Here is a 14,757-nt window from a genome sequence, read left to right as displayed (position 1 = left end):
TCATTGTTGCAAGAGCACACTCATATCTTAACTCAAGTTGTTGTCCACCAGGACAGCTCCTTTTGTGTGGACCTGCTGCATACAGTCTGTCCACAGGGTGTGCTATTGCATGGGGTTATCCTGTTGAAGCTGTGGGACTTGGGATTCATCTTAAAATCTAATGAGTTATCTGTCAGCCCATTCCTTCAGCTTGTTGAGGTCCTTGTGTGATTAGCGGCCCTGAACTCCAGTGTATCAAACCACTTCCCACAATTTGGTGTCATTTGCAGAATTGCTGAGGAGGCATTCCATCCCAGTGTCCCTTCATACATTATATAAAGCCTTTCTTTCCTATCTAAATAAACTGGGATCGCATTCTAAATCATTTGTTTTCCAAATAGGCACCTTGACTCAAGTTTGTGGGCTGTGTAGAGGTCAAGGGATCAAGTTCTAATTTGTGAATGGTGTAGAAAATTCTTTTATAATGTCTTACTTATTCAGCTATTCATATTCCAGTCTTGTATTTGATTTTCATGCAACAGGATTATATAAGGTTATAATTTGTGTTCAGTGGAAAAGACCAGGCATAAGTAAGATGGCAGAACTTAAATAAGTTAAATACATATATTTTATAATGTGACATTTCATTATATTTGTTTAAATATTTTTGTCTACAACTGCTTATTTCTTTAAATGTTTTTTTAAAGTATGGGTACTGCTTAATTTAATAAAATTTTTTTAAAAAAAGATAATGTGGAATTTAGAAAGCTCATAAGCCATTAGAAAAAATGTGAACACATTAAACTGTACTAAAGTTTACTGTGTACTTCTCCTATGGTTAATCATTTTTGTGATACTTTTTCTTCAGTCAATAGACAGTCTCTTTTAAACTGTGGTGGTTTTAAGCACTGTGGTTTTGTCTACTTTAATTAACACCTGAGAACACTTTTTTTTTTTAGTGATTGTTGGCCCATAGTTTAAGAACTGCTGTTATATGTTATTAAGAATATCTGCTTAATGTTTTTGATCATGAAAACTGAAGTAACTTCCTATTATGCTTGCATAAATTTTAAGCAAAAAGAGATTGTATGTCCTCATCAAACTACTTAGTTCATTAATTCTTCTTACAGGAAATGATGAACAGTCACGAACAGATAACCGTCAGCGTAACTCAAGAGATGCAAAAGGGAGAACAGCAGACGGATCTCTTGAGGTAATTTTTCTCTTATTGGAACTCTGCGCTGTTTAAAATTGCCTAAGTATCATATACAGACATTAGAATCTTCAAAGCTCCAAGTGACACAGTAGCCTTGTGGTTCCTTCCCTAATTCCCTAATCAGATCTACAAGAGTTCTGTGTCATTTTGTAACGTATATGCAGCAATCTTAATATATCAAGCTGTGTAAAGGTGCAACTTCATAATGTTAGTTTAGCTCTCCCTTTGTTTACAACTCTGATCACGAGTCCCAAGGATTTACTAACCAGCTTGATTTCAGTCTCTGTTCTTACTAGCTTTTTTTTAGCTTTTCTTTCTTGCTGCGTTGTGTGTTGTTTGTCGGCTATATACCTGAGGGAGGAGAATCCTTAATGCTTTATGTAAAGAAAGTGTGTTGTAGCCAGAATCTTCAGAGTAAGAAAGATTAAACTTCAGAAACTACCTTCACTACTAAATGAAACATTTACAATTGAAAGCTATGCAATCTGGAAAGTAAGTTAAAAATGCACATCAAAAAAATGTCCAAGTCATATATTGAAATTTTTTTATAACCTTAAATATTTTGTAGCCTTTTATAAATTTCTGCAATTTTTTCAAATATGTTTTTCTGTGTAAAGTTATTCAGGCTGATATTTTATGTATATATGTTGTTTCCCTACATGGAAACTGTTCTTGCTTCAAATGATAATGTGCAAACCTTCTACCATCTCTTACTGCATAGTATGAATTGCGATGGGAGGAAGAAATAGTGAGCGGCTGCAAGCTGCTGTCTTCTGTGTGGTGATACCAGGAGTCATTATTCTGATGGGAGGTTGAGATGACTCTTGGTTTGGTTTTAGAAAGCTTGTTCAAGAAAGGAGCAGGGGAAAAATGGGAGTGACCAAATGCTTAGTTTTCCAAGTAGGGCTGCTGAACTTGAAGGTGTAGCACCTGAATATGCATCTGAAATGCAAATAACTAACATGGCAAAAAAAAATTTTTTAATGGTCACACAACTTTTTATATTTATCAGTAATTAACTTAAAATTTGAAGTAGACAGTGGAGAATTGTGATCCTGAAAAAGAAACTAAGGCACTAAGCAACGAGTCATGATTTTTTTTTTCTGTTGCTCTGAGATTCGGATGAGATTTCATTTTCTGTATGAAAATGAGTACTTGCATATCATTGAAACCTGACTGATCAAGTTGTAAAAAATTTTGTAGTATTTCAAGGAATGAGGGCTTACCTCTTTTACAAGCATAAAAATTTTGCTTTCAAAATGCTTTTTTGAAATTTTTTTATGACCACTTAATTAGGCTGCAGAAGTCTTTTTGGTGGATTAAATGAAACTTTTTTCAGATTCAAAAGGTGTCTGAGTAGATTTTCTTTTTTGATTGTTGGTATTATTTCATGGTAGCTTTTCTATGTTCTTTTCTTAAAAAAAAAAAAGTTTGGGTACAACAAGTAGAAAGTTGAATTAATGAAACTGAAATGGTGTTTCAGAGTCCATCTGCTATTAGTTCTTCAACTTTCTCTTGCACAAGCACACTGGGGAAAAAAAAAATTAGCTTCCAAGCTAGGTAGACAGGAGGTTTTTTTATGTCACAAGTTTGTGGCATTTTTGAATGCAAAAGAATTCACACACTCTCCATTTCAGCTGGATGCATTTAACAAAGCCACATGGGTGTGGTAGCGTTTGTGTCTTCTGACTATTTAGTAAATAGTGCTCCTCCCAGCCTGCTGAGGTAGCAAATGCGTAAGGGGTGGATGAAAGGAAGAGAATGCTTTATATAACTCTAACTTGTTCCAGATCAGAATTGACTGCAATAATGAAAGGAGTGTCCACACTAAAACATTACAGAATACCTCCAATGAAGGTAGTCGGCTGCGCACGGGTAAAGAACGTAATCAGAAGAAAGAGAAAGCGGACAGCGCAGATGGTCAACAGCCGCTGGTGAATGGAGTACCCTAAACTGCATAATTCTAAAGTCATATTTCCTATACTGTTTCAGTAATTCCTATTCCATGTTAGAGAAACTTGTTAGGCCAAAGACAAATAGTAGGCAAGATGGCGCAGGGCATGAAATGAACATATGTTCTCTGTTAGCCTTTTTTAACATCAACAGTATGCAGTTGTTTTCAGAATAAGAAGTTATTCAAATATTTGCATAAAAATATCTGGATTTCGGAAAATCGCTTTCAAGTACATATTGCAGTTCAAACAATGAAAGATTCTTTTTTTGTTTGTTTTAAAAATACTGAGCTGTGCATTGGTAAACTTTCTGTTCAGTTGTACCATTTTAACACATCGGGTCAAATTCACTGCTCAATTTCAATTTTCAGAATAAATAGTGTTTGCAGTAATCAAATTGGCTTCTGTTTTCAATCTAACTTACAAGTTCTTCATGAAATGCTATGTCGTTTTATGTCCTGTGTCAGTTCACATTCTGGTCCACCTTTTTCAATATTTTAGTGGACTCTGAAATACGTGTGATGTAACAATTGTCATTTTCATTAGCAAAAAAAGTTGTATGATCTGTGCCTTTTTTATATCTTGGCAGGTAGGAATATTATATTTGGATGCAGAAATCAGGGAAGATGAGTTGGTAACACTAAATGTAAAATATATGTAGCAATCCTTGTCAGACATTAGTACTTTATAGACAAGTGCATGCTTTCCATAATTTTTTCCTTACATAAACATTGAGTTAGGCAGTTATCAGAATAGGAAATTTATTTTGCACTGAAGATTTGGCAAATAGTGTTATTGAACAAGGGGTGTAATTTTTTTCTTTGTAGGCAGTACAGAAGCTTTTTTTTAAAAAAAAAAATTAAAAAACCTTTCCATTGTGGAAAACTAAAAACTCATTGTTACTGAGGGAACAAGTGTAACGTGTTCACAAGCTAGTAATGTGTGCCTGCTATTTGGCCAGATGACCGGTCTAAAGCGCTGATGTTTCTCATCCTCCCCAAATTTTTTTTCGAATTGCTTATTTTAATTCGGGGACTATCTCGGGAGAGGTAGGAAGAAAATCGCCACGTGTAGTGCCCTGGAAAGTACAGTTATAGTAGTCGGAGATATTGGAGGTAGAATAAAAATTCATCATATTTTGAGGTACAAGGTCTAAGTTACCAGCCAGTTTGAAGGTGTGACAGAATTTGATCCAAAGTGCAGTCCTACACCAGGGAAGGGTGGGAAGTAGTGGGAGCAGCTGTGCTTTCTTTTATTTCTGATCCCACATTAAACTTGCGGGGCAAAACTGTATAAGGATCTTCATCTTAATCCATTTTTATTCAGATTACTCCAGGAGAGCCACTGTTTATGTAGAGTTGTACAAACTTGACCTTGCCTCTGATGTATTTTGTGAGTTTTGTTTCTTTGCTTTTTCATTCTTTTTTTTCCTTGCATACAGGTGAGCATACTAAAAATGGCAACGAACTGCACATGGTTTAACAAATATAAAAATGTCTTAAAAAGTATTGCCAAACATTAATGTTGATTTCTAGTTATTTATTTTGGGAATGTATAGTATTTGAAAACAGAAATTGGTACCTTGCACACATCATCTGTAAGCTGTTTGGTTTAAAATACTGTAGATAATTAACCAAGGTAGACTGACCTTGTAATGTAACTGCTCTTGGGCAATATTCTCTGTACATATTAGCTACAACAGATTGGATTTTATGTTGACATTTGTTTGGTTATAGTGCAATATATTTTGTATGCAAGCAGTTTCAATAAAGTTTGATCTTCCTCTGCTAACTGATGTTGATGCAATCCTTACAAATGATTGCTTTTAAGAACCTCAACTTAAAGTAGAGCGAAAATATTTCTTTGTTTAGACTTTAACTGTAGCCATTGTTTATTTACACCTTTTAGAAGACTTCTGAAATACTACCAATTTTGAAAAATATGGCACATAAAGCTCAAGAGAACGCAGTCTAATTATGAAATGGTACAGTACCTGTTGAGTTGTCACACTACATGCACTATATTTCTCACATTCAGTGGTTGAGTTCACTAAGGTGCTAACTAGGTTAAATGTGAAATTACTAAACTACAGTCTGACTAATTAGCTGCATTCCATTTTCAAGTGCATTTTGAGGTAATGACCTTTTTCAGTATTTGTGTGCTTAACATGTATCCCTTTCAATTCAAATTCCAATGTTTTTAAATGTTATTAAATTTCAACAAATTAAACTGTGAATCTAAATGTACAATTTTATTTTGAAAAGTCATGTTGTTACAGAACTTAAAAGTGCAACAAATGTCTGATGCTTGAGTCCAGGTCCGTCCTATTGGTAACTTATAAAGTATGGTCTAATGAATTAAAATTATTTTTAAAATAAAGTTCTTTAAAAAGAGTGAGAGGTATTTGTGAATGATGCCAAAGTCTAAATTCAGTAGGGTTAAGCTCAAAGCCTATGAATTAACAAATGCTGATGAAAATACAAAGTTTGCTTCCTTTCTTTACTAAATGCGCTTTTGTTAATGATGGTGGGAAGGTAAGATTTTCAGAGTTGCTGTAAAACCTTATTAAGGGAAAAATATTTTTATACAGCTTTTTTGAAACATCGACAAAAATCACTCTTCTTTGAGCATTCATGAGTTCAAGAAGCAAATAGGTGTAGTTCCTTGAATACAGAAATTATTTAAATAGTTACAGATGAGCTTTTTCAGCCCTTTGTGTCTCTAATATCAAATATTGTGTACTGTGCTTGCTTTCAACAAGCCAGAAACAATATTAAGAACTGCGAGTATGATATTGAGTGTAGACTCTGTGTTTTTCGTAGGAGCAACATGAAATATAACTAATTTTCCTGAACTGCAGTATGTTTATCTACAAAATCCTTCAGTATTGAATATTAAAAGGGAATAGATCAATTAGCTTCCAGTGAGTATTCCTCAGTCACTTCAGGAACCCTGCTGTATGGTCCTGGTAAGCGGCATTCTGTATTAATCTGCAAGAGGAAAGGTGGGTCTCAAATTTTTTGGCCTCTGTATTGTTAAAGATTTTGTGTATTTCCAGAAACAGTAAGACTTGTAGTGGGATACCTGTATTAAGGGGTGGGGGAAGATGTTGATACTGTTTCTGGTGGCTACTTTAAAGAATTTTATAAAAAGTAGCAAGGCATGGCTTGATGTCGTTTCTTCAGTGGCGTGTAATAAGCTTGTTCTTTTTCCATTTGAACTTAACGGTACTCAAGTTTTCATCCTAAAAGACACTAGTGAAAGAGTCTTTTCTAGCCATACTCGCATCCATGAAAATCAGGATGACCATAAGAACTTTTAATACCTTAAACAGTGTAAGACAGCTCTATATATGTTATGAAAAGTGAGGTTAGTTCTTCTGAGTTAGGTGTTCAGAATAAATTCCAGTTTGACCTGCAAGGTTCTCCTTGTTAGAGTTTCACTAGGCTTAAGTGCAGTGTAGCTATCGCATTTTTATGCTGTTTTCACCATTGAAAGGGTTAGATTTACTACAACGGCTCTTTACTCTTCAGCAGTATTAGTCTTTCACAGCAGCCTGTGGATCTTCTGCCTGCGTCAAGCAATTAATCTTCTTTCTACTAGCAAATTTTTAGATTTATCCTGCATCTGTCACTCTTGCTTTCACGGTTAAAAAATCTATCTTGAGCAATTCGTGGTGGAGATAAATAATTGCTACTAAACCATGAATATCAATTAGTTGCCGCTATTACTTTTTATGTTGTTTAAAAATTTCTTTACAATAGGCTTCAAAGCAGTAATTTTTGTGTGCTTTGAGTACTGTATACAAGTGGATAATAAAAAAGAGCAACAATGATAGATGATTATTTTGTGTTTATGCTGAGGGTTCAATAGGACAAGACCTTTCCATACAGTTTTGCACTGAATATAAGAAACTGATTTCCAATAAAAACAGTTAATTTAAAAAGCAAAATAAACAAAAAAACCACCAGCCAAAGCCATGGATGTGGTCTGTGTACATGACTAAGACCTTGAGCATTGCAGAAATGGTGTAACACAGAATTGTTTGGGACGTTGGATGTGCTTTGTTTGGTTCGTGGACTCAGGTTGAGCCTTAGGTGTAGACTGCAGTTACAGCAAGGAAAGTCAGTGGGGGGGAGGCTGATTTTTTTTCAATCTGCACGTGCAGCCTTTTTCTGGGCACTCTGAAGCATTTATCACATCTGTATGTTCATTCTGAGCTGCATCGTAGGAACCAGGAGCCCATTGTGATGAGCTTCAATTCCACGTCGTCGTGCGTAACAAGCTTGTAGCTGCTGTGCTCTGGATAGCTGTGGTCTTCCAACAGTAGCAGAGAAGATAGCAAAAGTAGCACGTAATGAGGAAAATTGAAATTACCTCTACCTCCCTTGTTTTCTTTCTCCCAGGAAGTGTTTTCCTCTTCCTGATTTCTCCTGGATAGCATTAGATTTTAATAGATGTCTAGGAAAACATGATTCGTATCCTCTTAAGAAATTATTTCACATTTAACTACCAAAGCAAGGTTTCTCTGTGGGACCCAATGTGTTTGTATATTACTCTACAGAACAGGTTCATTCCAATGGCAGGAAAGCTTTCCTTATTTAGCAGCAGGAGTGCGGAGAGAACAGACCCTTCAAAGGCCAATACCTGTGTAAAATGCAATCTTTCTTTTCCCTGTACAGCACTTTGGAAAATGGGGTTCTCCTCCCTTACCAATACTAATAAAATAACCTCTAGGTTTAAGCTGTTTTAACAACTAAATACATGTTGTAATAATTGAAAAAGACTTTTTTAGGGTAACAACAGGAGCAGCAGGTGAAGTGCAGTAGAGCATCTGGCAAAGCAATCCTCAGGGGTTGGTTGGAGGTAAAAAACCCAGCTTAAACCTGCTGTTAGATCACTATGCATGGCTGGGGATTTCTAAAAGTATTTTTATCCATGATATAATTTCAGAGCACCTTTCAAAAATGTTCTTATCCAAAGCATCTTATACGCTCTGAAGAATTCAACAAGCTAAACTAGAATTCGATTGTAAACTTCCAACAATTTTTATTTCTTCAGTCCTGATCCTGTTCATTACACCCAGATTAAAATTTTTAGATAGAAGTGATCTTTTTAAGGTGTTGGTTGTCCAGCTCTGAGATGATTCAGAGAGATCATTTTTTGGCTAGTCTCTGTTAACAAGATTGCCTCCTTTTGTGATCTCTTTAAATGAGTAATTTCTTTAAAATCACTTCTTGCAAAAAAAAAAAAAAATAATTACTGGGTTTGGCCTCCTTATTGCAAATAAGGCAGTCCTGCTCTGTGCAACAATCTGCTGTCGTGTTTCTTCTAATCCATAAATACGAAGTTAATATGAATATATATATTTTTTTTTAATACATAACCACATACCTACTATTACTGTTGGGTTTATTGCAGTAATGCTGCTAACTGGCACCCATCTAGCGTGGAACTGTGTGGTACTCGTGTTGCTTTATAGCATCAATTCAAGTGAGTATTGCAAGGAGAAAAGCATTTTCATAGAAGCAGCAAGTATTTTTACAAGCAAGAAATTAAGTTTACAATTCTGTTGTCTTGGTAGTGATTGAAAAATACTGAAAAGTGTTACAGTTAATTACTCTGGATAGGATTGATCAGTCCTGACACTTAAATACAGCAATGTTTTGTGTTTTGTTTTGCTTTTTTTTCCCCAAACTAAAGTTGCCGTTTCCCTCATTGTACGACAATGCTGCGTGTTTCATCCCTGGTAGTCTAGCTTCCTTTTATTTTAACTTTGATTATAGATATTCCTATTGCCTGCCCCCCCCACCTTTTTTCTTTTTTTTTTCTTTTTTTTTTTTCCCCTCCAGCATACAGTTGAAGGGATTTCTATAATCTGTTGAGATTTGATGTATTTTTGCTTACTACAGAAGGTGGCTTAAAATAGTTAGCAGAGATTTTTGGCTGATAACTTGCACTCACACCAGAAGTTAAATATGGTCATCTGACGTGGGTGGAAAGGATCAGCCCACACATTAAACTTGCATTTGATCCTTTATGCATTGAGAAACCAGAATTCAGAGAATGCCTTTTCAGATCTTGGTGAAAGGCTGTCAGTTGCTGCAAGTATCATTGTAAAATGCTTCTGCAATATCTGTATGAAGTTGTCATTCTGGTTTAAAAAAAAAAATAAAATTTCTGGGGTGTGTATGTGTGTGAGCTTTAACATAGATATAAATGTGATTCATAAGTATGTGATGCAGCTTGTATTGATCAGCAGTGCCCATTAAACCTTTGTATATGGCTTGGCTCTTTAAACATGGTCATATATTCAGCTGATTCTTACCAAACTGATTGTCAGATACTTCAGCTGATGAACTCCCTGTGAAATCATTGCAAAATCTTTAAATTTTTCTGCTCTTCTGTCTTGATTACTGGTGGGCAGGGGGACCATGACATAACTGTTTGTGTGAACTTTGCTGGTCACATTTTTGCTATACGTTTGTTTCAGATTCTCTATTTTGACATAGGTTCCATTCTCTCTACTCTGATGCTTCTTTTTCCCAAGGGAGTTCTGTATGGCACACAAGAGGCAAGTTGTGCCCTAGGGCAAATAGAGAATTTATACACTTGGGGCTCCTGGTGCTGCTAGCTGAAGAATCGTCCAAAAGACTGAAGTTGTTCAATACTGTAGTTTTTGGTTGGGCCATGATCTCAGTTCTGGTCACAAGGAGCTATAAAACCATGAAATGGCTTTCAATAAACTCCATCCCTGAAAGCCATTAAAGTTGTGAATGTGTAAGTTTCTTGTATCGAGAGAGAAAAAAGGCAAGAAAATAGGAATACAGGGTCTGGGTTTCTTTCTGCATTGTAGGGTCCTACTGTGATTTGCACTTTTGGTTTCATGAAAAAGATGTTGTGAGGCAACAAGGTTTACTGATGCCACATTTTTCGGAGTAGCGTTAATGAAAGGCGATCACAAGTCCTAGAGCCACGAATCACTAGGGTTTGGGAAAATACTCCAGTACCTCTATATTCAGAGATGTTTTGCTCTTTTCTACACAACTGCTGCAGGTCACTGTCTGAAATAAGATGTTGGGGTAGATGCATGTTTGGTTGTATCTGATAAAGCTGCCTGTCACCACATTTCTGTATTTGAGTTGCGGTCTGATCTTTATCTGAAACAAACGCCAAAAGTTCTGCTTGCATACATAAGGGAAATACATCTATGGATATAACACAGAGCTTTCATCTAGCCTGCACCTTATAGGTGAACAGTAGGGCTTCTTATCTTGGCAATTTCCACCTGAATGGATTCTTTAATTTAAATTTCACAGCTTTAGTTCTGTACTCATTGTGGTTCATGAAGCAATTTGAAGTAGAATAATTGAATACAACAGAAAGACATCTACGCCTAACCTTGCTAGCCATCAGTAGTCACAATTCATGACGACTATAAATGTCTTCATAATGAAAGATAATCAGTATGAAAATGTCATTGCATTTAATTAATTATGGATATTTTGCTGGTAATGAGCTAATCATTATGAGCTTTCAGGTTTTGCATCACCAACTGAGCATGTTTTAGAAAAAAGTGAAGTGGCACCCAGCAACTTTAGCATGAATCTGAAAGATGTGTATGAAGCTCTCTTAAGCTTCTTCAGGCCAGTGAGTAAGTGTCACCTCATCACTGTAGTGTTGTTTCTCTTCCCTTTCCCCTTCTTCTGCCTCACTTCCAGGCCACCCTCCCACTCCTACCTGTCAGCTTTTAGTGTATTTAAAACCCTTAGTCTGATACCGTAAAACTCACTAGATCTCTTCAATATGATATTGTTAACTGCCACTTTGGAACAATCATAAATTTGCTTCCACTGTGTGACTACCCTCCTACAAAACCCTTCATCATCAGTCATGTGATTGAGCTAGAAATTAGAAATGCTGGACAGTTTGGTGTAGGATCCACCTTGCTTTGTGGTGTTGTATCTGATCTGAACTAGGTTTCTAGTCTTCCCCTATACGCATAGGAAGAAAAGAGCAATTTGGTGGCACATCCTGAGTAAGAGAAGGATTTTGACCCACAAAATCTCCCACTTCTACTGGTGAAGGAAGGCTCCAGGGCCAGTAGCTTACGCTGAACCACTCGCCTTTTGGACTGCTCAAGTTAAATGACAAGAACTACATTATGTCATAAAATTAGTGAGAAGGAAATTGCAATGTTAATTTGCTAATATCAATAAGAAAGATAATATCTGTGAACACAGATAGGGCTTGGCAAGTACAAAAATTGCAAGCCTGGTTCCCTAATTGGATCACAAAGAGAAAGGAGAAGCAGAAATACCACTTCTCACTTACTACGTTTCTGCTTTACCTTAATATCGGAGTACCTGCACTGCTATTCCTACCACCTAGCCCTAAGTAAAGGGGTCTTGTGAAGTGCCTGATACCCCACTTAGTAAACTGAATTTGGCTACCATTAATGTCTATGGTAAACGTGAGACTGACAACGCGGCCAGTCTTGGCACTGGTGTTGGAACCAAATGATGCTTTGCAGCTGCTGTGAAAGTGTCATCTAAGGGATGTGATACCAAGTTTTACAGTAATTAAATAGATATGTACTATTTTTTACTATCTTAAATGTTTAAGCTCTTCGCACAGATGACCTCATGTTTTTCAGTACTCTGTTATTAAATAGCAAATTTTAAAAATTGCTTAAATATTTGTTCAGTAACTGGATTGGATGTCTTGGAGTTTTGTCCCTATCAGCTGGCTTTCAGGTGCTTGCAGAAACATGCCATTAGTGCCAAACAGAGAGATGGTTAGTTGCAATATGTTCTATGCTGGACCCTTAAAAAAAAAAAAAATTGTCTTGAATTTGTGTTTCCTTTTTTTGATTAGAAAGAGTCCAGTCAGAAAATTTAGTTTGTCTTTCCCACTTACTTTACAAATCTAAGTACAAAAAAGTGGCACAATGGTGTTAAGATTTACTTTCATAAATGTTTCTCATCATTGAAACAAAGCAAATTACTTAAGATTTTCTATGACATGACTTTAGCTTTTCTGTTAATTTTAATATAAAGACTGATTAGTGTTAGGGAAAGAACATACGTGAAAGTCAATGATACTTCTTTCTGGCAGGGTTACTCTATCAAAACATTCCAGAGACAACAAATGATAACTCCCTTTTGAGCGTTGTTCCTAAAATAGAGATCTTACATATTATTTCTTTTTTTTTTAAAGCATGCCATCACAAAGATGAACAAACCTTAATTCCTTGTCACATAGGAGAGAGCCTTAACATAACTGAATGCTTGAAAAATAAATGTTGTCCTTCAAAAACCAGCCATGAACTGCCATGTTACATGCCATTCGAAGACAGTAAGTACGCTTCTGTAGATTACTGCCTCATAGCCAAATGCTGCTTCTGGTCAGACAATACAATTGTCATTTCTGTTTCTTCCTTTAGTTTTTCAGGTCACCACGTTTCAAAATAAGTGTAACCTTGCATTTATTTCTGCATGTGTATTAATACAGAAAACGATTAATTGACAAAGAGTTGTCTGGATATCTTGTCAACCCAAGCACAAGCAAAGAACAAGTGATGTGATACAAATGTAGTCACACATGTTAGTACAAAGAACGGAGTGAAGGCTTTATTTGTGGAAAGGGAGTTTAATCCAAAGTAGTAGTGGCTGTGAAAGTGGTATGAAGAAAAGGTGAAGGAACTGGATGTATTTAATCAGTTAAAGAGGAGGCTGATTGATTGGTTATTTAATAGCTACTGAGGGCTGTTTAGAAGGGCAGTTACTAAGGTGAGGGACCCACAAATTCTTGGTAGAACCAGATGATATAACAAGTGGGAATTGCCACTAATTGATGCTTGAGAAATTTACCTTGGACATTAGGGGAAAGAGTTCATTATGAAGTAGTGCAACTCTAGAGCAAATCATCAGAAAGGTGGTGGAGTCACCATCCTTGGAGGTTTTCAAGACTTGGCTGGACAAAGACACAGCTTACTTGACCTCATGGTGGTTGCCTTCCTTCAGGAAGAAGGTTGGTCTATGTGAGGTGCAGAAGTCTCTTACAACCGATGTTTTGTGGTTCTGTGTTCTCAAATTCTAGCCTTAACGTAATATTTTACCTTTTACTTTTCTTTGAGCATAGACTTAGTGTGCATGATTATTTTTCTGTCTCACAGGAAAGAATGCAACAAACTATTTTTGTGTGTCCTACCTTTGCACATAACTCTGTGGTAATCTCTGCTTTACTGAAAGGACTGAATCAAATCTTAATTTTTGTCATAACTTTTTTTCCTGTTTGTACAGCTTTGTAGAAACAGTTCTTGCTTTTCACAGTGAAGTTGCTTCAACAATCTGAAAAATGCAAAAACATTAGAGTCTTTTTATTAGACACAGAATTACTGGGTTTGGAAGGGACGTCTCAAGAACACGTAGTCCAATCCTCCCTGCTCAAGCAGGGTCAGCTACAACAGGTTTCCCAGGGCTGTGTTCAGTCAAGTTTTGAATATATCCTAGGACAGAGACTCCACAACCTCTCCAGGCAACCTGTTCCTGTTATTTGAACCTTCACAGAAGAAGAAGAAAAAAAATATGTTCAGATGGAATTTTGTGTCTTAATTTGTGTCCTTTGTCTCATGCGCTGACACTAGACTCATATCTCATAATTTTCTGTCAGGAACAATGTGAAGATGTTAGAGTGATATTTGGAGATTCATCATAGACTTAAATAGGAACAAAGCTAAATATGACCATATTTTTTCTAACACAGCAATCCCTGTTATGTTGTATCCTTTTTTTCCACCAACAATTAAGCAGGAAGACAATCTTGCCAAACATGGATGTTAAATTAGTAAAAAGAAACCATAATCTAGAACTTAATGGTTTAGGGCTTCCTGATATAATTTGGCATACCTCCACTGATTTCAGAGATGATATCCAGTTTTCAGGAAGTGTTGACTTAATGTAGATGTGAAATCCCAAGGGAATACTTGTAAGCTAACATGAATTCTCTTTGTGCTTGTCTGGGCTCACTCAGAAGGCAGTGAGTGCAGAAGGCAGTGTCTTTATGTATAAAAGACACTTCACTATAGCGAGAAGAAAAGCTGTACAGTGGAAATTGTAGCTCTTCTGCTCATTTTTAGGTCACACACTCAAGCAAATGTTAAAATTAAATATGCTTATTCAGCTGTGACTGCTTGATTCCTCATTCCAGTTAAGCTTTTATTGTTTGGACATAAATATCAAGGGCTGACTATTTTACAGAATTATTTGTTCATGGATTAATTAGCTCCTCGAATGCTCCTGGATGTACAACATATGTCCAAAGAAAATACAAACACTTACTGCCCTGGGAGCACATGCTGTTTGCCTTGTAGCAATCTGTTGACAAAAGAGAAGCGCTTAGCAGATATTAGACTCATGGCACTTACATTTCTGTAAGATGGTCACAGGCTGCATACTTCTTATGGGGGAGTTTTGTATTGAATTTCACTACGAATAAAATGAGGCTTTGCGAAAATGCTGCAAAAGTTATTAACTGAAATAGATAAATAGCATTCATTTGCATGATTTTTGTCTCCATTCTTAAAGGAACTTCTAAAGGACTTGGATT

At 36.2% G+C, this 14,757-nt stretch overlaps 1 protein-coding gene across 3 annotated transcripts in view; it reads left to right on the top strand.

Moving 5' to 3' along the window:
• Nucleotides 1-4,938, top strand: part of FMR1 (fragile X messenger ribonucleoprotein 1) — a 33,501-nt gene extending 28,563 nt beyond the window's left edge. Inside the window, exons 14-15 of one of the 3 annotated variants that reach the window (XM_074599969.1) lie at nt 1,110-1,192; nt 3,037-4,938. In XM_074599969.1, the coding sequence (XP_074456070.1) occupies nt 1,110-1,192; nt 3,037-3,147 (194 nt within the window). In that variant the 3' untranslated portion in view covers nt 3,148-4,938. Of the gene's footprint in view, nt 1-1,109; nt 1,193-2,985 lie in introns of all 3 variants that reach the window. The other 2 variants (XM_074599970.1, XM_074599968.1) reach the window with 2 other exon arrangements.
• The last annotated feature ends 9,819 nt before the right edge of the window (nt 4,939-14,757 follow it).

The sequence above is a fragment of the Larus michahellis genome, chromosome 9 (assembly GCF_964199755.1).
Source record: "Larus michahellis chromosome 9, bLarMic1.1, whole genome shotgun sequence".
In the NCBI taxonomy this organism is placed as follows: Eukaryota; Metazoa; Chordata; class Aves; order Charadriiformes; family Laridae; genus Larus; species Larus michahellis.
This window is presented reverse-complemented; position numbering and strand designations above follow the sequence as displayed.